Source organism: Pipra filicauda, unplaced genomic scaffold (assembly GCF_003945595.2).
Source record: "Pipra filicauda isolate LSUMZ 115617 unplaced genomic scaffold, ASM394559v2 scaffold121_size3267253_pilon, whole genome shotgun sequence".
Classification (NCBI taxonomy): Eukaryota; Metazoa; Chordata; class Aves; order Passeriformes; family Pipridae; genus Pipra; species Pipra filicauda.
In genome coordinates this window covers 968,997-996,072 of record NW_024103674.1, presented here as the reverse complement: position 1 = coordinate 996,072, position 27,076 = coordinate 968,997, and the positions used below count along the sequence as shown (strand labels likewise).

General features: G+C 47.6%; 1 protein-coding gene across 6 annotated transcripts; it reads left to right on the top strand.

Moving 5' to 3' along the window:
• Window positions 1–116: 116 nt before the first annotated feature.
• SLC25A25 (solute carrier family 25 member 25) lies at window positions 117–26,796 on the top strand. Of its 6 annotated transcripts, none has more exons than XM_039387547.1 (11): window positions 117–430; window positions 19,684–19,810; window positions 19,891–19,978; window positions 20,416–20,451; window positions 20,738–20,849; window positions 21,531–21,689; window positions 22,426–22,578; window positions 22,709–22,816; window positions 23,064–23,231; window positions 23,697–23,847; window positions 24,262–26,796. In XM_039387547.1, exons 1-11 carry the CDS (start codon window positions 155–157, stop codon window positions 24,444–24,446), a joined length of 1,563 nt encoding a protein of 520 aa, XP_039243481.1. In that variant the 5' UTR covers window positions 117–154; the 3' UTR covers window positions 24,447–26,796. The 6 variants fall into 6 exon arrangements, with proteins under 6 accessions (XP_039243481.1, XP_027585636.1, XP_027585635.1 ...); XM_027729834.2 differs by lacking the exon at window positions 117–430 and adding an exon at window positions 10,832–11,543; XM_027729838.2 differs by lacking the exon at window positions 117–430 and adding an exon at window positions 13,134–17,209.
• The last annotated feature ends 280 nt before the right edge of the window (window positions 26,797–27,076 follow it).

The window sequence follows — 27,076 nt, the reverse complement described above, 5'->3', positions numbered from 1 at the left end:
GCGTGTCCCGAGGGGCTCGGCGGGCGCTGTGATTGGGCGGCGCGAGGCGTCACGTGGCGGCCGCGGCGCGTGGCGCGAAGGCGGAAGCGGCGCCATTTGCCGGTTCCCCGGCGTGACGGGTGGGCGGCGTTCGGGACTAGGTGCCGGTGGGGCCATGCCGGGGGCGCGGCGATCCCTCGCCTCCCCCGTGGTCAGCGGCGTCCTCTGCCCCTGTGGGTCCCCGCACGCACCGCCGGCAGAGGGCGGAGGGAGCAGTGGCGGCAGCGGCGGCTCCTGCGGGCGGTCGCTGTGCGAGGCCTCCGAGCAGGAGCGGCGGCTCCGCGCGCTGTTCCAGAAACTCGACGTGAACCGCGATGGCGCGCTCTGCATCCACGACCTGGCCGTGGGGCTGGGTCGCCTCGGGCTGCAGCGCTCCGAGCTGGACCTGCTGGTGAGCGGCGGGCGGCGGGGGCTGGACGGGCTCTGGTGCCGCGGTCCGGGGGAGAGGGAGGGTCGGGCTGCCCCCTTGGCTCCGTGCGAGTCTCGGGAGCGGGAGGTGGCTCTGGAGACCCTCCAGCTGTGCCTGGCCGAGGCAGCGGGGGCTCCTGCGCGGGGCACGGCTGCACCCGCTTTCCGTTACCGGCGTGTGCCCTGAGCGAGATGGAACATTCCCTGTGTGATGTGACGACGCTGCTCCGCTCCCCACGGAGCGGGGAGGCACCTCTGGGTACTCGCCTCAAAGGGACCCTGCCGACCTGCACACTGAGCCCGGAGGAGTCGGTTTACTCGCTCCCTGCAGGCACGTACAGTATTAACTGCCCGCAGTTAATAAGGTTGAAAACTTGTTGCTTGGACAGGAAGAAAACCATAAAGGAAATGGCCTTTCGCCAGGTCCGAGGACAGGGCAGCTTGCATGCTGACTTAAACTAGTAAAAGATCCTTTAGAAGGGGTTCCTGCAGTCAGGAATTTTATTGCATCACCGCGTTTCCTCACATGAGTCCGTCTGGCACAGTGTTGCTACTCAGGTTTGCTCGAGGTGGCTTATGCACGCCAGACTCGTTTGTTTGCAGGGGCTGGAAGTATCTTGAAGTGTAGGGAGGCTGCTGTGCTGTACAGTTTGCACACGGAGTGTATAAAAAACCAAAACGTGCAGCACTGGCTTTCTCTTTCAGTATCAGAAGCCCTTTGTGGTCGCACCGCTCTGTGTACACTGAGGGTTCTGGACTCCAAGGTTCAACATGATTGTACTCTATTTAACCATAATTAGTGCTATTTACATGTCTGTTAATCAGAGCAATAGCCTTGTCCTCAGTGCTGCAGTTTGTCCCCTGCCGAGTCTTTTGTAGTCTATGTGGCAGAGCCATAAAAAAGCTCAGTATTATGTGAGGATGGGAGATAAACACATGAGTGCATCCAGGGATGTGCCACGACACAGTGCCTAAGTCCTGCAGGAAGGAAGAAGAGTTTAACTTCTGAGTCACTGAAAAGATATTTAATTCAAGTGACATTTCATATTCTCTCCCTGTTCTGGGAGTGGCGCCTCAGTTTGAGTGCTTTATCTGCATATGCCCATCCTTTCTAGAGTTTCTAGTTCCTCTCTAACTTTGAATCTCCAACACCTTAGCTTCTAACATTTCTCTTTGGTTGCTGCTGTAAAATATGAGAATTCCTTGGCACTGTGGTCTCATGAGTGGCTTAGTTTCTAAAATTAACACGACTGCCATGATGATATTCTGCTGGGTAAATTTTAGCACTGAAATCTGACTGTACCACGTCAATCACCTGTGCATGCCCTGGGACACTGATCTGCTGCCATCCCTGGGGTACAGTCCCTTACCCCTGGCAAAACTCCCTCACCTCCCAGAATGTTCTGTGTCACGCCTGCATGCCCGCCTGGGTTTGCATTCCCTGCTCTTCCCATGCATGTTACTTGATCCAGCCTGACATTCTCCAGCCCAGGGAGGAAGCACCTTAAAAACAAACTGCGTTTTTGCTTCCCAGCAGAGAAGTTTCTTTGCTTTCCACGCCATGGGAGCGGCAGAGAGGAACCTTCGTTCTGCGGGGACTGGAACTCGCTGTCGAAGGGAAGCGCTGGCTGGATGCTGCTTAACAATCCTGTCTTTCTGCTGAAGCCCTTGTCTGTCAGTATTGTTCCTCTGCCTCCTCTTCCTCTGTGTGGGAAGTGGCTGGTTAGATGAATCGTGTGAGGACTGCCCCATCCCTGGAAGTGTCCAAGACCAGGTTGGCTGGAGCTCTGAGCATCCTGGTCTCGTGAAAGGTGTCCCTACCCATGGCAGGGGGTTGGAACTGAATGCTCTCTTTCCAACCCAAACCACTTAGAGTTTGCAAAGCACTATTTGTATGGCAGAGCATCCCCTTAGCAGGGTAAAACTCATCCTTTAAGAAAGAACGAGGATGCAGAGTCCAAAACTCTCTAGTTCCAGTTAAAAATGTGGGAACAGCCCTCAGAGAGCTGGCTGGAAAGCTTCCTCCTAGTGCGGTTCTTAGGAAAATCAAATAAACTTCCTGTTTCCCAGGCAGTTCTATTAATAAGTCAGTCTTTTTTCTGCTCCATCCTTAGCTAATTATGGCACCTCGATGCTTAACTAATGTGAGGTCACGCTCAAGAAAAATGCTTAATCAAGATAAAAAACCTTTTTGATGTATCGGGCCATGGTGTTTGGAGCCCAGTTTAGGCATAAATCACATGGATTGCCTGTGATTAGTAAATTACCTGGTGCATTTTATTTTTCCTTCCATTCAGCAGTACAGTTGATACGGGAGTTGCCTTCCAACGTTTTGGGAGCAGATGGAGAAAACACTGGGCTGGTAATGTGAGGTTATCACCAATCTCAGCTGCGAGCTGCTAATCTCCCTGCATCAGTAGGCTGAAAAGTCCTTTGTGGTAACAATAAGTTTTGGGCTGAACTCGAAAAGAAAATGAGCAATATTTTGGCTCCTTCACTGCTTCAGAGTGCTTGCTGAGATAAAACCCTTTGTGGCATTCTTGGAAAATTGCTGCCTTCTGTTTTAGAGGCGGCCTTCTGTGGTGGGGGAGAGAAGGGGTTGTACTCAGATGTCCTCTGAGGTGGAATTTGCTTATATAAACGGTGCTTTCTTTCTATTTTTTTTTTTTTACCCATGCTGTTATCTTTAAACCATTTGACAAATACAGTGTGCCAGACCAGTGAGCCTTGTAACGAAATGTTTGTTTGCACTGGTCAGCATGAAGCAATCCACATACTTCACTTTGCTTGGGCAGTAAAGTGGTAATAACCATGTGAAGAATTTTTTTACAGCTGTTCTTGTTCTACTGTGTAAAGGGATAGTCTTTTACTGCTAAATTCTATCTACTTCTGGAATGGGCAGTGTCCTGTTACTGCTGCTTTCTGACTTTTATATAGATTTATGGAACTGGAAATATGGACTTAATGGAAATACAGATAGTTGAGCCAGAACTGTGTTTTCTGCTCTGTATCTGGAGATGTCCTATTGTTGAAAGAATGTGTAATGGTAATATTTGTGTGTTTGCTAATATAACTGTTTTCCTACTGATCCTGATTAACTGCAGGGCTGGAGTGCCATTCTAAAAACTCATCTCTGCCGCTGAAGTTCCAGACAGTCTGAACTGGTGGAATTAATCACAGCTGCCTAGAGACACACTGAAGTGGTGAACTTTGTCTGCAGCTGCCTCTTCTGTGGTGGTGCTGAGCATCTTCTGTGGGACTAGTTCTCTCCACTGCAAGAAACAGAGCACACATGACCCTTGTCCTGTTGCTCTGCCCTAATGATGATATCCTCCTTGGCCTTGTGATATTTTCCTCTCCCCAGTTAATATATGTGACTGCCTATTGCTCCCTTGGTATCAGCTTCCCCATGGGAAACTACGTCAGCTCCCATTCTGCTGAAATCTTTCATCGCTTCTTTCTTAGCCTGGTATCTTCTCTTTCATCTCAAGGTTCTGGCTGTCCAAACTCCCCCGCAAGTTCTGGTGTTCCCTTTTCCCACGTACCAAAGAAGCAAAGCCACACTGCACTGTTCTGTTTGCTTTAGGCCTTTCCTCTGAACAACTTTGCTTTTTAAGCGTGTCCGTGGACTCTTCCAGCTGTACACGTGCCATTCTGGGATAACAGATCAGTTAGTTCTTTCGCAAGTGCTTCCATGGATGGATTGAGAAATTCCTTCTACTGCAGCAGTTGCAAGCATAAAAATATTTAATCTTGTTTCTGATCAATACTTTATCTCCTGTCATGACGTCATTTAATTCTTCCTTTCAGGCTCTTTATTTCTGTAACTGTTTGACTCTCCAGAACTTTTGAGGACTCTGTGTTGCACCATGCACAATGTACTGGAATTCTCAGCAGCTGTAAGGGGCAAAAGCAGCAGGGACTCTTTCCTGTGTCATGCTTTCACCTGTTTTCCATTCACAGCCATCTGGAATTGGAGGACTTGAGTTTTTATCGTGTAACAGAAGTCTGTTTATGATAAAAAGAGCAGAATTCTAATACAGTTCCATAATCTGGACTGGAATATCTCTCCAAACCTAAATACATTTAGATCTCACAACACAACTCCAAACCTATATGCATTTTTACATCTTCCTGGTTTGTATGTCTTGAATCCTGCTGGGGCAGTTGTAGAGCTTTTAGCCAGGCTTCTGTAATTCATCCTGAAGGATTGAGCAACACAAGGGTGTATCAGACAAGCGAAGCACTGTTACAGATTGAAATTCCAGTTGATACCCTTCCTCCTGCTGCTTTCAGCAGTTATTTGCCAACAAGTTCTCATCCACCCATCTCCTTACTAATCCCAAAGGACGAATGTGGATACCGTGAACCGGTTTAAAACAGGATGAAATTGCTTTCAAAAACACGTTAATTAACTCCACACACATTTATGAATAATGTTTATTAAAATAATAAGCATAATAGATCATATTTTGTGGGTCTGTAGGGACCAGAGGTCTGTTGCTGCTCTTTGTAAATTATGAAATGTGTGGTTTGATGGAGGCCCTGTTCTCTTGTGCAAGAGCAGAACTGTAGGTCAGTGATTTAGTTGTAGATAAAGCCTTCAGATCTGTGGTGAGTGGATGAGTTGGTGTGAATTTTGGGTCCTGTTACCTTCTCTGATTTAGGCTAATGACGCAAATGAACTCCTTGTAATCAGTCATATGAGTTCTTGACAGCTGCTGAAGAGGCTTTGAGAAGAAATACAGGGGTTGGTTTTAGCACAAGAGAAACTTGTGGGCTCAGTGTTGGTCATAAATAGCCTTGGCCTACAGTGAGAGCCTTGGGCCGAGGGTGCACTGGGACAGGGAATGTCAGGGGACAAGGGCTGGCACCCTGCTGCCAGAGGTCCTGCAGGGACAGCAGGAGGAGGGAGGGGCTGGAGAGCAGGGAATCTCACACCTTCACGGTGAAAGTCTTTTCTCAGTTTGGATCTCTGGCCATCAGCCCTGCCTTGGTGTGATTAATATGTGAAATGGGCAGTGTGTGTTCACCCTGTGTTCAAGGGGAGGTCAGAAGCCAATTTTTAGGTGCAAATACATACAAGAGAAACTTGCTCCTGCATGTTTCCCTTGCATATAAACAAACAAACAAAATTATGGAGTAGGCAAGTGTTGCTTTATGTTCATGTACGTACAGGACCAGGTATATAACTCGAGGGATGTTTGTTCTTCCAGGATTGTTTTTGTCCAGCCTTGCAGCAAACTGGAGAAGCCTGGTGGTTCTCAGGTTTATTTAGCAGAGACCTTTGTCCTGTTTTAGCGGTGCAAACGACTGAAGGAAGCTGGCTGACCTTTGGGAGATGTAGGTGCCACTTTGACTGGAGCACATAAGTTTTAAATGTCAGTGTTATGTAAGAGCGTCTCTTCTAGAAAGGCATCCTGCATGTCACCGGTGTGGCCTTGCAGTGTTGCTTCCTGCAGGATGGTGTTGGTTCTGAACCCTGGAGGGACCTGTAGGAACCCCAGTGAGTGAAATGAGACAACAAAACTGATCCAAGGCAGCTGAATGTGCCTGTGTAGAATATGCAGCAGTGCTTTGATCTTTTAACGTGTGTTCTGTGGGGCATTCTTTAGTGACCAGAGCTTGATACCTTGGTAGGTAGTGGAAATGTCTCCTTATTCTCATACAACTGGATTATTAGAATCATTAATGTTGGAAAAGGCCTGCAAGATTAAGTTTAACCTTTGACAAACACCACCACTTTAACTAAACTGTAGCACTGAGTGCCAGGTAGAGTTGTGTCTTGAACACCTCCAGGGACGGGGACTCCACCTCTCTGGGCAGCCCCTTCCAATGCCTGACCTCCCTTTCAGTGAAGAAATTCTTCCTGATGTCCAGCCTGAGCCTCCCCTGGCACAGCGTGTGGCCATTTCCACTTGTCCTGTCCCTGGTTGCTTGGGAGAAGAAGTCAACCCCCACCTCTCAGGGAGTTGTCAGATTACTGAGATAACAGCAGGTAAAAAAACTCCAGACTTCAGGATACTTATTGTTTCTTTTAATTTTTATTTTTGAATGAATCTGGCTTAATATTGAGCAGAACCCTTAAATGGTTGATAACTGTTAATAAAATGACATCAAAATCATAATAAGGACTTGGTCTCCTGTTTGAGAGCCCTAAAAAATGATGGTGCTGCAGCCCTGTGCTCTCAGCTGCACACAGTACAACACGATATGTTGTATCACGGAGGGAGGAGGAGAAGGGGGAGGGAGTTCTTTCCTACAGACCTACTTGTAGCAAATGGTAAATGAGTCTTTGTTCTTGTTCGTGTCCTATGGCTATATTTGTCCCCCGAATGTGGGACATGAGCACGGTTTAATGACGGCCCAGTCTTTGTCTCGGGTGGAGAAGCGTAGCTGTGATAACTCATGTCCATGTGGGGAGACAGCCAAGATATCTTAGTTTTTCCAGCTCATGTCGGGAGCTGCAGGGGAGCTTCTGGCAGCTAGAGTGGCTTATAGTGGGGAATTCTGCTCTAAGAGAAATTGTTGAAATTTTTAGATCATGAGCTGCTTGGAAAGGCAAAGCTGTTTGGTACGTGAACCTACATGGTTTAGCCTGAGGAGAACTGTGTGAGGGCAAGCCTGGGCCTGGGCTGCTGCAGGGCCATCGTTTCTCACTGGGTCTTTTCCTTCTTAACTCTCTGGTGCAGCAAGAAGTTAATTTTCTAATTTTGAAGTACTAAGGATGCCCTTAGTCTGTTGGTCTATCCCTGTTCCTCATATAATACGACCTTGGTGGAACTTGCTGTTCTGGTCAATGGCTGTGTGTTCCCCCTCCTTGGCCAGCTCTGTCTGTATTTCTGTACTTGGCTCTGGCCCCTGGATGCCTGAATGTATCAGCCAGGATAGTTAATTGCTTGTGCCAGGGTTTCTGTAATGAGGTGACCTGGGTTTCTTTGTAGTGTTCCCTGAGCTATGCTGTGTCACCTTAATATATGAACCTACTTGAATGTCACCAGACAGTTTAATTATTTAAGCAGCAGTGGCCAAGACATTTAGATTTTGTGTCTTAAGAAGCACTGTGCAGGCTTAACTTTGTCTCTCTAAAAAGTCTGAAGTATTTAATGTTTTCCTCTTTCAGAAATTCCATTTGAGAAGATAAGAGGTAATGGTAGTCATGGTGGCCCATCCCAGCTGGGGGACTGGGTGCTGTCTGTGGGTGACACGCACACACACTTGAGGGCAGCAGTGCTCCTTGGGGTGCTTCCAGGGGAGCTCCCAAAGGAGGTGAGTCATGGATGGTTCCTGCAGGGTCACCTGAGGAACCGGAGACGGCGACTGCAGTGCCAGCTCTTCCTGTGCCGAGGAGGAGAAGGGTCACTGCTCCCAGCACAGCTCCCTTTTTGCCCTCCCTCTCACATTTTTCACATGTTAGCTCTTTGTCGGTGACAAGGCTCACATGCTTGTGGGAAAATGCTGTGCATTTACTCAAAAAAGTCTTCTAGAAGCCATCTTAAAGCAAAAGTCTGAATTTCTGCCTGGTACTACCGGCCTGGAAAAGGCAACTGCCTGTCTGAAAGCTGGAGTTTTAGACTTAACAGGTACTAAGATGTAGCCTGATGACGTGGCTGAAGAAGATACAACATAACTTGGATTAAACAAAAATCTGTGGCTTAAACAAAATCTCCCTCTGACAGCTTGTGGTACTAAGGAAAATAGTTTTAATTGAGCAAAACACATCACTCTCTTGCTCTTTCCCTTCTGTTTTGTCTCCATTTGGGTAGATTACAGAACTTTATTGTCGGCGTCTCCTCAGGCTATCTAATGACTATCCATTTTGGTGTGTAGGACTCCCAGGCCAGCTGCCACAGGCGCCTTCTGTCCCCAGTGACTGGTGTGCTGGCCAAGAGCCAGCGTTCAGATCAGCCCTCCTGCTTTTCTGCCTTAAATCCCAGGTTTGGATCATGCAAACAGCTGGAGTTGGAGGGCTGGCTGTCTCCTAATGAAGCTGAGGTTGGGAAGGCTGTTTTACTGTGGCCTAGGTGTTCATGATTTCTTGAAAAAGTGAATTCTTGCTCCTCATATGTTCATTTGTGTCACCCTTCAGGCGGGACTCACGGTATTTATTGCATCTTTTCTCTCGTGTGAATGATTGGCTTTGTGGTGGTGTTGGTAGGGTAATAATTCCCTACAAATTCCCTGTAGGAGAGCAGTTGTCTTGCCTCTAGCTATAATCATCCTGCTGTTACTAGGTTTATTATTCTGCCCTAATAAAATTTCCCACTTGGTAAAATAATTTTTTTTCCTAAATATGATTAGAAAAGTCTGTCTGTTCTCAAGGAGCTGTGTGAATTAGTGTGGTGGCAGAATTCCTCTGAGGTTTCCTTTAGTGAGGACAGAGGCCAAGGAAGCATTGCTGAGTTTCTGCTATAATTGCACCCCAGGCATGTAATTTCAGTAGTGTCAGGTAACATCAACTGTTTAATGGGACCTCATAAGTATTAAGTGACCACAGAGGACAAATCTCAAGTCCCACATGGGTGCTTTGCCTTCTGTATCATGGCTTGTAGCTCTGTGAATGGTGGGGCAGTTTGCCTGCAGCCACAGGCAGCTTGGATGCCCTTTCCACACTTTTTTGGACCCCGTCCATGAGTAGCCTCAACTGGTTACCCCAGCAGAAAGCTCTGTAATTTTTGGCTGGTTTAATGAGGTTGTGAGAGGAGCAGGGGAGCAAGGTAAGCGCAGGGTTTATGTGGATGTGTGAGATGACTTGTTTTAGTGGCAGTAAGCTTCAGATTAGCTCACAGCTGCTTGTGAAACCACAGCCTTAGGCTAATAGGAGCTGATTTTGAAGAACCGTGCCCAGTTCAGAAAATCTGCTTTGTTCTTCTGGCTTGAGAGCATTAAAAACTTTTCAAATGTCATCCTAAAGGATGTGATTCACTTCGTGTTAGAAAGTAGTTTAACTTTTGTGCTTGTAGTTGTGATGACTGGCAGCAGCTCAAGATAATTGAAGCATGACAAGAATTCCTCAGTCTTTTCTGCCTGTGCCTGAGCCTGGGCTTCTGACTGCATCCCAACTAGAGCTGGACTGTGCCATTCCTCAGAGAGGGGCAGGGCTTTTCCCACACCCCCCTCCCAGTGTTACTGCCTCTGAATTTTTAAAATTTTTTTCTATGTGGTTAGTTTTTGGCATGTGTCAAGTTTTAAGATAAAAAACTTTGTTGCGTACTCTTTGTAGACCTTGTGATTAAAGAGCATTTTTTTCTTCCTAAGTAATTCTGGTGTATTTGCAGAAGAATTCTTTTTTAATGTGATGTCTGCTATGTGCTTGTCTCTCACTTTTTCCATTACTCAGGTCGATTACAGGAATTCAACTTTAGCAAGTTGCCAAATGTGATGTTTAGTGTTTTTCCTTTATTTGCAGATTGGCTACTTAAAGCTTGCAGACCTTCCAGATTTTGGATCTTAATTTCACATCTAATATCTGTATAACAGAAGTGTCCTGCAGTCTATCACTCTCAAAAGTTAAAAGCTGAAAACTGACATCCTTTGCTCCCCGTGGATCTTGCTTTGCTACGGTGGGTAGGGAGCCCTGAGTGATGGAAGCTGTGATCTGTACTCATTTCCCTGCATGTTAAAACCCCCAAACTTATGGAAAAGTCATAATAGTTTGGAAGTGAGGCGTGCAGTGCCCTCTGTCTGTGGATGCAAAGAACCTGGGAATACGAAGTAAGATGGAAAATGCTGCTGGGTTCCTCCAGGGTGGGTTGACTCTTGTGGTGGGAGGCCGATGTCCTCACCAGTGGAGGAGCAATTGCTGCTAGGGCAGCAGAGAGGAAAACGTGGCATTTCTTGCAGAAATCCAGGGAATATATTGGTATCTGTGCCTGTATATTGATACCTACTCGTAGTCCTGCTCTGGCTGGTCCTAGCCTTGGTCCTAGCAGAGCTGGGCAGCTCCTGCACAGATGAATGGTCGTAAACGCTGTGTGGGCGCGTCGCTGTGCTGCGCTGGGCGCCAAGGGAAGCAGCACAATGCAGCACCAAAGAGCTATTGTAGGCTCGGATGAGACTATAATAGACCAGGGAGCGAGTGCAGTTGGAGGTTAATGCGGCCGTGGCTGGGCAAAGCCGGCTTCTCTCCGCACAGCCATCTGCCGCCCTAACAAAGAGCCGCAGCCGAGGCTGCAGACGCGGGTACACACATCCCTCGGGCCACCCCGTTCCCTCGGGGCCGTGTGTTCCACGCTCGGGTTGGGTACCCGGCTGCCCTCCGTGCCCGCGGGCGCGCTCCCGTGCGGGCGGCCCGGGGCGCGCTCCCGGCCGGCTGCGCGCGCTGCCGTGCTCCGGAGCTCCGCAGCGTTGGGAGCGAGGATTGGCTGGGCACTGCTGCAGTGGGGACGCAGCCCGGGTGCTCAGCATCGCTGCTCAGCCTCCCCGCTCCCCTGCCGTGCCGCCGGGATGAGCCGGGACGCGCCGCTCCATTGGCAGCTCTGAGAAGCTCATCTTTAGCTTTGCCTCCTGAGCGCAGCGTCTCGGCTTCTCAGTCCAAGCCGTCTCCAAAGCTCAGCGTCTCTCGGCGTCTCCTTGCCAAGGGGGCTTGTGCTTTGTCTGTTGCCATCAGATTTCTGAGGCTCTGGTACAATGAGCTGCTTGTCAGGCCAGGCACGACTGCAGTAGCAGCAATTTCAAAAGGCAGGAAGCGTCCGCAGGAGCGGTCTGTAAAGAATTCTGAGCCTGTGGAGTCGCTGGGTTGAACCTCCCCGCTGGCTGCTGTGCCGATTCCCGTCTTGGGGGTGCTTGGTAGTGCAGTCACATCATCCTTGGCAGCGGGCAGCTCCCGAGCGCGCAGGGTTTCCCTGCCCGGGATGCTCGCTGGAGCAGCAATGCTGCAGACCCTGTGGCATTTTCTGTCTAGCTTCCTTCCCAGGGCCATATGCCAAGGTCCTGCAGATGAAAAAGAGGATGAGGCCAGAAACACCACCCCACTTCCAGGCCCCGGGGAGAAAGGGCCAAAGATGTTGGGGAAGACACAGGACAGAGGGACTGATCCCACTGAAAGGAGACCAACTATCCTACTGGTGGTTGGACCCGCAGAGCATTTTCCAAAGGTAATGGGACATCCAGGGGCCTGAGGAGGGGTTGGTGCACATGACAGCCGAGTGTGTGGTCTGTGGGAGAAGGGCTGTTGCAATTGGAGTGTGTGTGTGTGAATTTGGGGAGGGGGGAGAGGGACAGGAAAAAGGGTGTGCCTGTTAGAAAGGAAGGGGGGGCAGGGGAATGACCGAAGAGAGGAGGTGATCTAACCTTCCAAACATGATGTTCTAAGTGGGCAAAAAATGCTGTTTAGGGGCGAGAAGGAGTGTGTGGGGTCTCCAGGGTTCCTTAGCAACATGACTGAGAGGGCAGGGAATGATAATGCAGGTTAGTGGTGAGTCCCACCCCTGCACTGGAGACCAGCAACGGATCGGATAGATCCTAAAATGTTCCTGAGTCAGTCTCTGGTAATTTGGCAAGCCTCTGGTAAAACTTGCATGTTCTGGGCAAATGAGTAACTGGCTGTATTATTTGAATGGCACAGCCCGGAAGAGAGTAAAGCCTGTCTCTGGGGAGCGGGTGGCACAAGGGAGAGACTAAAATCTGCGTGAGGATGGGAAGTTCCCAGGGGATGGGAGAGCAGGGAGGAGGTGGGGGCGCACAGTTGGCAAAGAATAAATGGTGAGGCTTTGTCTGGGGGGAGGTGAACAAAAGCTGCTTAGTTTAGTGCTGGGGCTTCCAGCACAGTGCTGGCCGACTGCGGTTCTGGTGTGTTATGATGGGGAGGGAATGCTGTCCGTCTCCCCTGAGGATGGTGCAGTCAGCTCTGACTACATGTGGTTTAAGAACAAGGGTGTGACCTGGGATTAGGGGAGAACGACTTGGGCATAGCCCCTGCTAGAGGTGGGAGCTGGGGATGATGCTGAAGGGCTGCAAGGGTGTGTGACTTTCAGGATCCAGCTTATTTGACAGGGAATCAGGTGTGGTTGTTGCTGCAAGGTTTCTTTTTAAAATGGGGGACGTACAGGTTTAAGTAGAGGAGCTTAATATCTATTCTGCTGCTGTTTTGAATGGAAACAGGACGGCATTTCTCATTCCGGGGAGCAGAAGCCACTCCCTGCTTGAATCAGACTGAAAAATCTGCAGGGACTTTTGCCTTCATGTCTATCCTTAGCAGTTAGCAGTGTGCATCTCCTTCCAAAAAAGGAGCATGCGCGTCCTGAGAAGAGGAGGACTTTGGTGCACAGAGGTTGAAGAAGGACAGAGGCTCTGAACTGAAGTAGCTTGTGATGAAAGCCTTGCAAGTGTAGGGCTGAAAATTTCTGGTGTCTTCTAGGGAATAATAGTCCCTCAGTCAGGGAGAGTCCATCTGTTCACACCTAGAAATTAAGCTTTCTCTGAAAGCTGATACCAATCTCCTCTTTCCTGTGTGACCCTGGGAAGTTTTACTGCATAGGAACCCTACAATTGGCTAATGGAGAAATACCTAGTGGGTAAAGATGTGGTAAAATGGAGTTGTTGCATCTTAGGAAGTAACTGCCCATCTGCCAGGAGGTTGTAACTGTGTAATTTTAGCCTGCCCTGATTGTCAAGTAAAACACAGCGTAAAGCTCTTCTGTTGAGGATTATGCAGATATGTTTTACCTTGCAGTTCAGGCCAGCTAATGCTGCATCCAGCCACTGTGGCTCTGCTGATGGACAGCAACTTGTTAAGCTGCAATGACTTGTTTGTGCTTGATCAGATATCAGTGTTCTAATTACCTGTCTGAAGGAGAAGTGTTGGGAAAAGTCTCATACAGCCTTAGGGAGAGATAATAAAGCAACTGGCTGGCTGTGACCTTGGGAGCAGTCTCTTGACTGGTAGGCCACTTTGTTTTGTAAAAACACCTGTAACTACCTATTTGCTAAAACCACAAAAAATATGACACCTGATACTGATGTTAAGGAATTGCCATGTATCAATAAACTTGAGAGGAGGGGCTTCCTGGCCTTGGCTCTTCAATCTCCACTTGTCATTGGTGTGTTTCTCCTCAGAGAACCTTACCTGAAGGTAACGATTTCAACATGAGGCTGTTTCTGCAAACGTGGAAGAAAATACTGATTGCCGATGTGTTGTGTTTGCCCCGGATGTGTGTACACAGGAGAGACGTATAATCTGCCCCTGATGTCACTATCTGGACTTGTAACTTTGGATCTGCGTGTTGTCAGTGGAACAGGTCACCTGTCCTGGTTACCTTTGTGTCAAAGACTGCGTAGTGTTGTCTGCCGTCCCTGGTCTCTGTCCTTTCCCTTGCAAAGCTTTGGCTGGCTGCACCTCTTTACTCTCCTGGGGTCTCTTAAATTATTAACTCCCCTCCTTCATACTCTCTGTGTTTTTGAGGACTTTCTGTACCGTCCAATTAATTATAAGCTAGTTTCTAGAAATTAGAGGAAACCAAGTCAGCAGAACCCAGTGAAACCTTCGAGCAATAGGGCTGGGGCCCAGGAACTGTTTTGCCTCTGAAGGAGGATGTTATGTGACTGTGACGCTCGCTGGCACTTGATATTTTTAGAGACTTTTTTTTTAGCAAAGTAAATTCAAAATTAAACAGCATACTTTGCTGCTCCTTGTATGGCTGCATCTTTCCATCCTTTGGGAGGTACGTTCTGGAGCTGATGTAGTAAATCAGTGATGAAGCAGATGCCTAGAAGAGTAGAAATGACTTGGAAAGGTTAGTGTTGGAATGGCAGGGTATGGAAACTGGTAACTCGTGAGGTTTAAAGAAGAACCAAATCCTATAAATAAAATGAAAATGAGTTGGCAGCTTCCTTGATGACAAGAACAGTGAGCTGTGAAGGTAGACAAACCCAGATACTGCTCCCTTTAGCAGAGGATATCGGCCAGACTGGCTCTACATCACCCAAAAATGGCTTCATTGGCAGAATTGGTGTCTGGTAGAAGTATCAGGGAGGAGTGACCTTATTTGGTGCTCTGTGCCCTGTCCTTGGTTTGATCAGGAATAGACAGTGCTAATGAGGGATGTACTATCCGTAGCTCATGCCTGAAGCCCTGGGCTGGGTGTGCTGCCCACAGGGGCTGGGAGAGCAGGACTAGCTCTGTGTGTGCTGAGACTTGGGCAGTGACCCCATGCTAATGTCCCAGAAGTGCTGATCCCTGCAGCCTTGGAGAGCTGCCTGGCTTTTGAGTACTTCCAGCTTTACCAGGATTTTTTTAGGTGAAATCTAAAAACTTCTTAATGCTTGTTTAAGCTCCCTTTGTCATTATAACCTGAATTGCTGGTATAAACTTCATTCGTAATCTGTCTCTCCTTCTTAGCTTGCTGTCCTGTAATTAATACCCTGCTTAAAATCAGCTTTAACCTCATTAGCTTTCTCCTTTCCTATGACGTAGGTAGTAGGGCTTTTTTTCCTAAAATGTGCCGATTTTTGCCTTTTGTCTCTAGCTGCCAACTCCAAACAGAGTTCCTTAGGAAAATCTGCATCATGTTGGCATAGCAACTGAGCTGCCAAGCAGCTATAATAGTGATGCTTGGCAACTCGTGGGAAGGACTGCTGAGGATCTTGAGGCTTTGTGGAGCAAATCTGAGTTAGATTTGTTCACTTAGTACCTGTTGCTGGGGGGGAGCTGCTCTGCTCGCCTCGGTCAGGCTGCTGAAGGTGTTTGGTGCTGCTCAGTGGGGGGGATGTAGCACTGGGGCGCTGCTTGCAGTGAGAGTGGTGGGAAGGCTGGGGTGTGCTGTTGGCATGCATGCAGTGAGCTGCTGCAGCTGATCTTTAAGAGGATCTGGAATCCCTGAGAAGATCTTGTTTTCGTGTGGAGAGACGTCAGCAGGGAGTAGGTTAAGCCCGGTTAGGTAACGTGGCAGCGGTGCCATGGTTGGTGAGGTGCCCAAGGGAGGGCAGAGGAGACTGTAGGCCACAACTCTCAAGGGTACTGAGTCCCTGTGGGTCATGATCCATTAAGCTTTAAAAAAAAAAAAATCCTTGACATAAAGCCCCAGATTAAATATTCCCAGTTTGTGTGATTGACATGCAGCTCCACAAACAACTCATTACAGACCTTGGCTTTGCTTTAAAGAACAAAATACCACGGCAAAGACGTAAGAGCCCCCTGTGCATGAGGGCCTGAGGAGGGGAGTGCTGGTTGGACTTTGCTCTGCCAAGCAGGCTGTTTGAACACAGCAAACACCAGAAAATGTTGTTGTGTCCGCAGTGGTGGCGAAAGCTGTTATCTGGGCTGGCTTGAACCAGTTCAGCAAACACAGTGTTACTTCTGGTGCAGACAGGATTAGAGTTTGGGTTATGGGCTATGGCTTCCTGCATCTTCTTTGTGTGATAGCTTCTCTCTGATAAATATCAAGACTATAACTTTATTTTACAATTCACATTAGCAATCAATAATTCTGTCCCGAGTGGCGTTCTTGCACTCTGGTACTCTCTCTGGTGAGCTTGGTATTATCCCGTACATCAAACTCCACTAAATGCTCAGAAACCTGTAATTATATCTGCATTAAATGGTGCTTGTGCCACGCTCCCTCCAGCCTGGCTTGCTCCTAATGAGACCTCAGGAACTCGCTTGCAAAGCAGTTAAATTGTCAAGGGTAGAAGCTGGAAAATGTTGTTCTGCCCGTGCCACTTCTCTTAGCACAGATCTGACTGCAATGTTTAATTGTGGTCGGAAGAGGAGGGAAAATATTAAGCTGGTGTAACTGCTGTGTGGATGCTTAGCTAGGAGGCTTAGAAACAGCTGGGGCTGTTTTGAAGCCCGCCCTTGATTTGGGTGATTTTCTGTGTATTTGGCACAATGACAAACCTCCACAGGCTTTATTGCTGCTGTGTTAGTAACACTGGAGTGCTGCAGAGGGGAGAGATCTTGATGTGCAGGGGTTGCCTGTTCCTAGCTGACACAAGTCGTTTTAGGAGAACTTGCAACAAAGCCAATCAACTCTGGTACAGCAAAGTAACCTTGTAAAAGTGGAATTTCAAGACTGTTGCTTAAGCTGGATATCCTAAACGTGTATGAAGGCAGTAAGTGGCTGGCATCCTGGTGTTACTGTGTTTTAGAAGAACTTTCTGGAAGACAATGAGAGTTCTCCTGTGTTGCATGGTGGGAAAGGTTATGATCAAGACTGATCCTTACTGTGCTGCCTGTGTAAATCCCCACAGAGGCGAGAACAGGATCAGGAAAGACTGATGGGGATGTAAGGAACAGCAAGTGAATGTCCTGGCCCTTGGCCAAAGCCTCTTGAGCTAAGAGGGACACCCAGTAAGAGTTAACTGGTGGTGAGTGTGATGTAAGGGTTCTGTGTTAATGGGAGTCAGGTGTTGAGCAATGGGAGCACCTCACGTGGCTGCTCTGTGTCAGATGGGTGGGACTGTACAGCCCCGGCTTCCCTTTTAAGTAGAAGGGCAGGGCTTGTGCAGCCAATCCCGCCGGAGCCAGCCTCGCTCATAGGCATGTGTCATGAGACTTGCTGGTATTTCCTTTCCACTACGCACTGAAATTAGCTGAGGGGAATCATTCAGTTTTACTTCCCTTCCTTCCCGGTGGGTCTGAGCAGGGCAGCTGAGTCTGGGGCTCAGAAAGATGCTCTGCCTCTGTCTGTACGTGCCGGTGCTCGGGGAGACGGAGTTTGAATACTTTGAGTCGAAGGGGCTGCCGGCCGAACTCAAATCCATCTTCCGCCTCAGCCTCTTCATTCCTTCCCAGGAGTTCTCCACCTACCGCCAGTGGAAGCAGGTATGGCCCCGAGGGAGGAATGGGAGGGAGGGAGTGATGGAAGGGTGGTCTCTACACCCCGAGTGGCTGATTGGAAGGGGGAGAAGTCTGTGATGGCTCTGTTGTAATAACTGAGTACAGCATGGACACACTTCTCATGCTCCTTGGCAGGGATTGCTGAAGCAGTGGAGAGTGGACTTTTTTCTTTCTCATTCTTTTGTTCTGAATTGGGTGAGATCTCGGTGCCTCCAAGACTTTAAACCAGCTGATTTGATGTGAGTTAAATAGAGAAAGGGGTTTTCCAAATTACAGTCTGCTGCTTCAACTGGTCTGCTCAGATACGTTTCCACATCCTCTTCCTTTTCCTTCTTCTTGCATCCTGCCTCCCTTCTGACAGGAGGTGTGTAATGTAGTGTCAGCTCAAGCTGGTGCAGGAGAGCAGGTTTGTGCTGTGAGCAGGAGAGCGGGTCTGTGTGAGTGACTCAGCCAGAGGTGGGTGGGCTGAGCTGGGGGAGGTTGTGCAAGAACCTTTTGCTTCGGAAGGGAGATGCACTAAATCCATCTTGTCGCTACTTCTTTTTCATGACCAGGCTGTCAGCCCAGAGAGCTGATTATTGATCAGCAAAGCTGGGGAGGCTTTTTATACCTTTGTGCAGAGACATAAATGGGATGCTGCAAGCTGGGAAGTGTGTGAGGTCCCACAGCACTGCAGGGGCTGTGGCTGTGCAGGTGACCACAGGAACTTCTGTGGCCAAAATAGCTGTCAGTGACCAGATTTCATATTTGCTGTTAAGGGCGAAGAGCTGCAGGCAGATATTTGTTCACATCTCTGGAGAAGATGCTTGGCTTTCCCACCCCCCTCACACGTGTGTTGTGGGTTGCTGTCGGTCAGGCCTGCGGTGTTTTTGCTCTGTGATTGTGGGGGAGGAAGGTGAGCAGAGCAAAGCTTTTATTGCCTGTGGTCTCTGATCACTCGTGGCACCTCTCTGCGGTTGTTAGGGTGTGCTGAGAGAGCAGGAGCAGTTGCACAGTCACATCTCTCTTACAGAGCCTCCAAATTATTAATGCCTGTCAACTGGTTGGGGGTTGCCAGTGAGAGGGGAAGCCCTGATTCAGCTGTTCAAGCCCAGTGTGCTGACAGACGAGGGGTGTTGGTCTATATTTAGCCCAGAAGTTGAATGTGAGGTCGTATCTGAACTTTACAACAGTCATATGATAAATGGCATGTTGGGAATACTGGGCATACCTCGGGGGTCAGGGCAGCTGGGACAGCACTTTCTTATTTAAGGTTCAGAAAGTGATTAGGAATAATCCTCATAGCATTAAGGCTAAAGAGACAGGACTTAGTGGGTGAGAGAGTTTTAATAGCAAATTATTTAGTACTGAAGTAATTTAAAATGGCATTGAAACAAAGACTTAAGGCTTGTGAAGGGGACTGGTGGTCATAGAGTGAGGAGATATCACAGTAAGCTTAGGTTTGCCTATTACTGTTGAAGCCTGAATATTGAACAAAATATTGATGAATGGAGGGATAACTCAGTGTTTGATCTCAGCTCAGAGCTTCCTTGACAACCCATTTGCTGTTAACATAAATGTTACAAGCATTGAAACAAAACTTTGGGTGATGCAGTGGATTGAATCATACTTCATTTAGTGTTGCTCACTGATTGATGTTGAAAAAGACTTAAAAGCTGTCAAAGGCAAGTGACTGAACAAGAAGGGAAATAGGAACTCCCTGAGCCACATTCTTGCAGTCTGGAGATCACCTCTCCTGTCATGCAGCCATATACCCTTACATAGGGCAGTCCATGGGCTATTGCCTCATGCTGCAGTGAGTTAATTAGTCATTTACCTTGTCCTAGATGTCTGGCACAGTTTGATCTTGATTTTAGTTTTGTCCTACTAAGAACCTTTTCTTGCTCTATATGCATCTCATGGAAACTTGTGTAATTAAAGCAAATAGCTTCAGGGTGCCTAAACCAGTTCACAGGGGTTTTTATCTTTGACTGTGTTCACTAGACCTGGACAGGCTTTTGCTGGTTGGAATTAGTTATTGCCAGAGGGAGCTTACTTCTCTAAGGATCGTAGCAGGCAAGAAATTCCTTCTGTTCAGTTTTTTTTTATTACCTCGAGTTCTGTGATTCACTTTTAATGCAAATCTGTTGCCTCATACTTAGTTCAAGAACCTTCACAAGGGCTTTGTGAGGTGTTAAGATACAGTCCTGAGATCAGACACATTACACTAACAGAATGTCCCTGATAAAAGCATGAGGCATTCTGCCTGCATAGTGAACTTTGGAAGACAGTTGGAATCAGGTGACTTTTCTACGCTACTGCTTTGCTCAAATTTCTTTGAGGAATTATAATTCTGTCGTTGACTTTCTGGAGGAAAAGTCAAAGTCATGTAGGAAAAGATCTTTAAATATGGTAGAAGAAAGGGCTGACCTGTCTGAATGAACAAAGGGACTGACAGGTTTTTACTGTTTTCTGAACAGAAAATTGTGAAGGCTGGAGACAAGGACCTGGATGGACAGCTGGATTTTGAGGAATTTGTTCACTATCTCCAAGACCACGAAAAGAAGCTGAGACTGGTCTTCAAGAGTTTGGATAAAAAGAATGATGGTAAGTATGCTCATGAATGGACTAAGTGCCTGTGTTAGCTTGTCATACATGTACCTGAGCTCACTGGCTGACCTTTGCAGGCCGCATCGACGCCCAGGAGATTGTACAGTCCCTGCGGGACCTGGGAGTCAAGATCTCTGAACAGCAGGCTGAGAAAATACTCAAGAGGTGAAGATTCCATTGGTTTTTCTGTTTTACGTTGAGGGGGTTAGAAAGAAATGTAGGGACGTGGAACACCTATCTCTTTTTACCCTGTACACACTTTCCAATTACTTCAGCTCCTCCCTTTTTTCCTATTACTTTTAATTTTGATTTTCCCCCATGAATTGACATAATAAAGTCATAATGCTTTATGGAGAGTTACTGTCAGAGTCTCTCCCTGACCTGTTGAGGGGAAGTGCTTGTATCTGAGCTATTTGCATCCCTGTCTGATTGTCCTGCTGCCCTGAGCTTGCTGCTTTGGAGAGGGACCGTGCAGTTGCTCTTTGGAAATGCCGAGTGCTTTATGCATGTGGCACTAACATGTTAACAACCACTTATTTGTGCTGTTTTTTCCTCTTTTTTTCCTCTGCTACCTTCCCTCTGTCTGTTTGCCTGTGTGTCAGAATAAGGACGGGACACTTCTGGGGTCCTGTCACCTAGTAAGTATAATTTTCCCTTTAGTGTTAGTTATGTCTCTAACTTTGATAAGAGGGGGTCCAACTACTGCTGTGGGCTGGTTAGAAGGGAGAGAGAGGGGAGGAAAGAGAGCCCTCTGTGTCTGGTGAATAGAAGATTTTCTAGCCTTGTCTTGTGTCTCTTTAGAAGTCTTTTAGTAGTTGCTTTGCAAAGCTTTTTTTGGTGTAAGCCTGAATAACCAAAGGGAAGGGGAGGAGGAATTTGTCACCCAGTGGGAGCCTGTACTCATCTGATGATAAATCTTTTTAGCATGGATAAAAATGGGACAATGACAATTGATTGGAATGAGTGGCGAGACTATCACCTGCTGCACCCAGTGGAGAACATTCCTGAAATCATCCTGTACTGGAAGCACTCCACGGTAAGAAATAGTTCCTCTGCAGCAAGTCTTGGTCTTTGCCCAACTTCTTGTTCCCCAGGAGCTATCACAGTCCCTATCTTTCTCTTCATGGTTCATAGCTGCCCTGGAAGCTAAATTGCTTCCTGTCCTGTGATCTTGCCACCCATCACTGGCACAGCTGGAGGCACAAGTGATAACTGCATGTTCTTCAGGGAGGTGAGGGTGTTCTCTTGGCAGCTCTGAGAGCTCCTGCCACTGGCCAGCCCTGACTGGTTCAGGACCTGTTAAAACTAGAAACTGATTCCACAGGCAGCCATCCTTCCTGGAGATATTTCTGTGTGTGAATAGTAGGTAATGAGGTTTAACTGGCTGTGAGCTTGGAAGATTCCAGAAAGGTCCAGCCTTTTTGCCGTGCAGCTGCCTGCAGCTGGTCGGTTTGTTCCTAACCACGATCCATGGTATTTTGATGCAGACAAATGTTCAGCAGTTGCCAGGTTCTTGGACAGAAATCTTCCTCCTGTGACATGTTGTGTAGCAGTGGCAGCTCCTGTGGCCAGACACAGCAGTTAACGGCTGTAGATAAGCTGCTGGCTTGGAATAAGCATATTCAGAACTTCAACACTTTACACTGACAAAGAGCAGTAAAACTTTAGCAAAATCACTGGCCAATGAAGCATTTCTCAACACCTTCTACTTTTGCAGATCTTTGATGTAGGAGAGAACTTGACTGTCCCTGATGAGTTCACAGTGGAAGAGAGGCAGACAGGGATGTGGTGGAGACATCTGGTTGCAGGTGGAGGTGCAGGTGCCGTGTCCAGAACCTGTACAGCTCCCTTGGACCGCTTGAAAGTGCTCATGCAGGTATGATGGAGCAGTTCCACTTTGTTTGAACACCTCAGCAGATTCCTTTAATATTCATGGATGCCTAGGAGATGATAATGTTCATCAGCACAGTACAGCACTGTGGCCAAGGTTAAGCTCTTATACTGCCATTTTTGAAAGCGTTTTGGATTGTTTGAGGGATTGAAGCCATGTTAAAAAGTTATTCTTCATTGACTAAAAAAAATACAGAGAATCTTTTGAGAGGTAGACATGTGAAAACTGTCAGTAGTTAGACAGCTTTGTGGAAAAGCTGGGGTTTGGTGAAACAAGTTCAAGTCCTGTGTTCACTTGAGAGGCCCCTGAGGCCATGAGAGTTGAAGTGGATGTGGTGTTGAGTTGGCAGAGCTTGTACTCAGTATTAGAAAAGAGTTAGAAGATCTTGATTTTAGCCTGCTTTGTCACTGCACCTGCTCGTGAACCAGCTGAGAAGTTGATGGGTAGTTGATCTTAAGTTAGGTATGGGAAAAAAACAGCCTATTTAACCTTTCCTCCCATTCCAGAGGGGAGATATTGATTAGATTCATTAGTTAACGCTAGACTTGGCAAAAAAGAAAAGAATCTTGCTTTCCCATTGTAGTAGTTATCTGGGAGGGATTAAAGCCTTGGCAAATCTCTGGATAAATAAAAAAGCGCCCTTTTGTCCCTGGATTACGGAAAAACGTAGGGCTGTCGTAATCGGGACTGGAACTAATCCAGGCTTGCTTCTCCCTCCCAGGTCCATGCCTCCCGCAGTAACAACATGTGCATCATCGGCGGGTTCACTCAGATGATCCGGGAGGGTGGTCCCAGGTCACTGTGGCGAGGGAACGGCATCAACGTGCTCAAGATCGCACCCGAATCGGCCATCAAGTTCATGGCCTATGAGCAGGTGAGTGAAAGGGCACAAGGGCACAGACAAGTCTGGCTGCAGAAGGGTGTGCAGAAGGACAGTCTTAGAAGAAGGAGGTGATTGAGATGGGTCATGGAGCCTCAATGTCTGTCTGTTCTGGCTTCTGCAGATCAAGCGGTTCATTGGTACTGACCAGGAGATGCTGAGGATCCACGAGCGGCTCTTGGCTGGTTCTCTGGCTGGGGCCATTGCACAGAGCAGCATCTACCCCATGGAGGTGAGGAAGGATAGCCCAGCCCAGGGGGGCTCGTGGCAAGGGCAGGGATGGGAAAATGTGGGTAGAACACCAGCACTGTAATAATTGATGGGTTCTTGGAGGTGATATCAAGTACTGCTGTCAGGACACTGCTGTTGTCCTGGCTGTCTATGCTCTTAATGACATTGTCTGTACGTTTGTCTCCTGCTGATTGTCCTTTAGGCCTTTATTCTTGTATTTATTCTTAGTATTTATTCTTGTTTCCCAGGTTCTGAAAACACGGATGGCTCTAAGGAAGACAGGACAATATTCGGGCATGTTGGACTGTGCCAAAAACATCCTTACAAAGGAAGGAATGTCTGCCTTCTACAAAGGCTACATCCCCAACATGCTGGGAATCATTCCATATGCTGGTATTGACCTGGCAGTCTATGAGGTATGAACCCTTCAAACTAAAAATTATTATATTATGTTACATTATGTATTATTGTTATAGAGCTGTGCTGCTTGTGTGGCTTTATCACTGTCACACCTTCAGTCACTACAGGACTTTAATTAATTTATCAAAGCTTTCCTGATCAGCCTTACGGGGCACAAATGGATTTTTTTTTTACCCCAAATGGCCTAAAAGATAATCCAATACAATGATTCTACTTCATAAACCATAGTCAGCATCGTGCATGGTCACTTGTTTCTTTTCATGAGAAAATTGCAGCAGGAAACTAAAAAAGAGATTTTCCCAGGGGCGCTACAGTAGCAGAAGCCTAAAAAGATTTGAGAAGCCCTGTGCTTCTGGCTGAGCTTGCACGTAGCTTCCTGGGCCTTTAAGCTGGATCTTTTATGAGATGTGATATTCTTTTGATTGTTTCTTCACTGCTAACTTTGGGCTTGTTCCTTCCAGACACTAAAGAATACCTGGTTGCAACGCTATGCCGTCAACAGTGCCGACCCCGGGGTCTTCGTCCTGCTGGCCTGTGGCACCATCTCCAGTACCTGTGGACAGCTTGCCAGTTACCCACTGGCTCTCGTGAGGACACGCATGCAGGCCCAAGGTGAGAACTTACTGGGAGCAGTGGGAACTCCTGGCATGGTTTCTGAGCAGGGTAAAGGTTCTGTAGTGTAAATATTGTGACAACAGCCTCAGCTGGGCCCGTGCAGCTGAGCCGTGGGCTGTTTGTGATGCTGCAAGTGGACTTTGTGCTGCCCTTCAACAACTGGGGCCAAGGACTTCCAGGACAGAGGTTCTGTTTTGCTTAGATCAGGAGTTTTGGCTAAGGGTGTCTGTACAGCAGTTTGAGAAAATAGTGGTGATGTGCAAGCATGGCCATGGTGTGCTGAGAAGTTAATGTTGTCCCCCACAAAGCACCTTTGCTCTGCGAACATCTGGAAGCGTGTGACCCAGAACTGCTCTTAACATGTTTTCACCACCTAGGCTGCATTATTTATCGTGTTTTTCCCTGTTGCAGCTTCAGTGGAGGGTGCTCCCGAGGTGACAATGAGGGGACTGTTCAAACACATCCTGAAGACAGAGGGAGCGTTTGGGCTTTACCGGGGTCTGGCGCCGAACTTTATGAAGGTGATCCCAGCTGTGAGCATCAGCTATGTGGTGTATGAGAACTTGAAGATGACTCTGGGCGTGGATTCACGGTGACCAGGAGATGCTGAGGACTTTGAACTCTGAAATCTTGGGATGCAATCCCAAGACGTATAAGCCATCTCTCATTCTGTGAATGTGTCGACACTAAGCTGACTAAGCAAAGCTGTGAAATCCCAGATTGTTTGTGAGTCAGTAAGGGGGAGGGGAGGATCTGGTGTCCTTTGCCATCTTGCTACTCAGAGCTCCACATAAACCATCACGTGGTCCTTTTTGTTGGGCCTTTGGGAGACCAGGAGGTGAACTCCTGAGAGAATCTTAGGGCAGGAGTTGCTGAGGTCAGTTCCCAGCAGTATGACAGAGTAGCAAAGATCTGGGTTACAGGTCTGCCCTCAGCCTGTTGCCTGTACAGAGCTGTTTGCCTACAGATGAGCACCTTCTGACTTGCTGAAAGAGCTTCTTTTTCCATTCAGACAGCTGCTTTTTCCATTCAGTTGTTTAACTTCCTACCCATTGTTTAAATTTGTACAAACCTTGTGTAGGAGCTGCTGCCACACCGGGCTTGTTATAATGTTTACAAATATTCCTTTGGGTAGGAGACATTCATGTTCTGCTTCCAAGACTTGACATGAAATGTAATTTTGATCTATACTGGTTTGGAGGGCTGGTGGGCAGTGGTTTATCCAGTCAGGCTGAAGGTTGCTTAAGCCAGCCTGATGAAGAATTAGAATTATTTATTTTTTATAGGTTTAAGTGTGTCTCATAAACCCACTAACAAGATGCACTTACTAACAAGAAGCAGCAGACTAGAGCCTGCATGCCTGTATCCTTTGCATGCCGGGATTGGCTTGTCTTATACTCAGCAGGGGCTTGGGAAGGGGAAGACAGGAGAGCCCTGGGCTGACCGGCACCGTGATGCATGGCTTTAGTGAACAAACACAATATTTCACAGCTCCTGTGCAGTTGTGCTCCCAGCACGACGTGAGAGCCCCTGTGCAGCGTTGCATGGACCTCTCGATTCCATTCTGCCTGGTGCCAAGGAGAGCTGTTGGGCCTTTTCCAAACCCCGTGCCTACGCTGCTATTTCTCTCTTTAGACCTCTTGGTAGATGGATGTTCAGGTTTCCATGGGTGCCCCAAGTCAGGAATGTCCGCTGTGGGAAGGGGTGTTAGGGAGAGGGGCTGGTTGTCACTGGGAGAGGTGGGCTTTCAGTCCTGAAGACATGCTTGCTCGTCTTTCAAAGGGTGCTTTTCATAAGGCTAAGGGAAAGAGATGGCTTTAAAATTTCTCTGATTGCATTATGGGCTGCTTTAGTTAATAGGATCCGACTTCTGAGGCCTGGAAGATCCTCATTCAACTTTTCATTTTGGGCAAAATGGACCAGCGTTGCATTCCACTGTTTTACTGCTTAAAGCATATTTATTTTGTATTTATTTGAACAGAGTTATGTCAGACTATTTTTATAGACTTGTTTAAATATTGTTACTGTGCTTATATTTCTCCTGTTTTAAAAAGTTCTCTATTAGTTCTCTCACATCACACAGCTGAGTCGTGGGGAGGGACGCTAAAGTCACTCGTGTACCTTCCCTGTGGGGCTTGAGCTGCCTTTCCCACATCTGGGGTTGTTGCTGGAGGACCTCAGCCCAGAGAAATTCTGTAGCAAGAAGCCATAGGAGAGAAGGGAGCAGGTGAGGAAGCAGAAGCCTGGGGAGAGGGTGCACTGTGAGGCTTGCCTTAGTTTGGAATTGCCTCTGTGCGTGGCTGAAAGGCTTTGGGTGGATGGTTGAAGTTGGGAAGTAGAAGGTCTGTGTATGTTGGATGTCACAACAGCTAATTAAGAGCAATTTGGGGAATTTTTAGGTGAGGGGGGAGGAGAGAAATCTCAGGGACTAAAGACAGTACACATTTCCAGAGAGGTGGAAGGAAACTTGCACTTGGACATGAGCTGAATCAGTGCTTTGAGGCTGAATCAGAAGACCCTGCTGCTGAGTGAGTGCTCACCACATGCAGGAGGACACTGTGGAGATGTGTATGAGAAACTGGAGAAGGATTTGCTAGCACTCAGCAGCTGCTTTTTTTTGGACAGATTTTGGTGGTTCATGGAGAGTCTCCTAGGTGAGGCTCTGCCTTAACTCTCAGTGCTGTCAATAGCAGCCACTTGGAAATCTAACCAATCTGGATTAGTGATGATTTTTTTCCACCCCCCTCTTCCTGAGACCTGTCATAAATTCTGCAGTGGCTCCTTCCTACCAGTGTGGCCTAATGAGAATATGAATATCAGAATGCAAAAATCAATGCAAAATGACAACCATCTTTGTAGCTGTAACCACAAATTGTTATAATGCAAATCTAACTCGGATTCTTCATGTAGGGAACAGTCTGCTAATAAAGGTCTGTTAAAGAGAAACTGTGTGTCTGCATCTCTTTCCTGATATGGTTTAGTGATGTTGTTTGTGGCCAGACTTTTCCTGGGATAATTCTCACCAAGGTCACCAACACTGGGAAGGATTCTCCCTTTGAGGACCTGGGAGGACGGAATTCTTAAATGCAAAGACAGCAAGACCAAGGCTAATGCTGGTGGTGATGAGTCAGGGATGTTCAGACACTGTTTACCTGTCTCTGAGTGTTGCTGGACTTTGCTCATCTCTGCAGTATCCATAACACTCTGTTCAGAGAAATTTCCCAGA

Excerpts from the sequence above, each read along its gene's own strand:
- SLC25A25 (XM_039387547.1), top strand. The coding sequence starts at position 155 with ATGCCGGGGGCGCGGCGATCCCTCGCCTCCCCCGTGGTCAGCGGCGTC. Across the intron at positions 20,452-20,737 it reads TTCTGGGGTCCTGTCACCTA|CATGGATAAAAATGGGACAA; the intron begins GTAAGTATAATT and ends AAATCTTTTTAG. Across the intron at positions 22,817-23,063 it reads GCAGCATCTACCCCATGGAG|GTTCTGAAAACACGGATGGC; the intron begins GTGAGGAAGGAT and ends CTTGTTTCCCAG.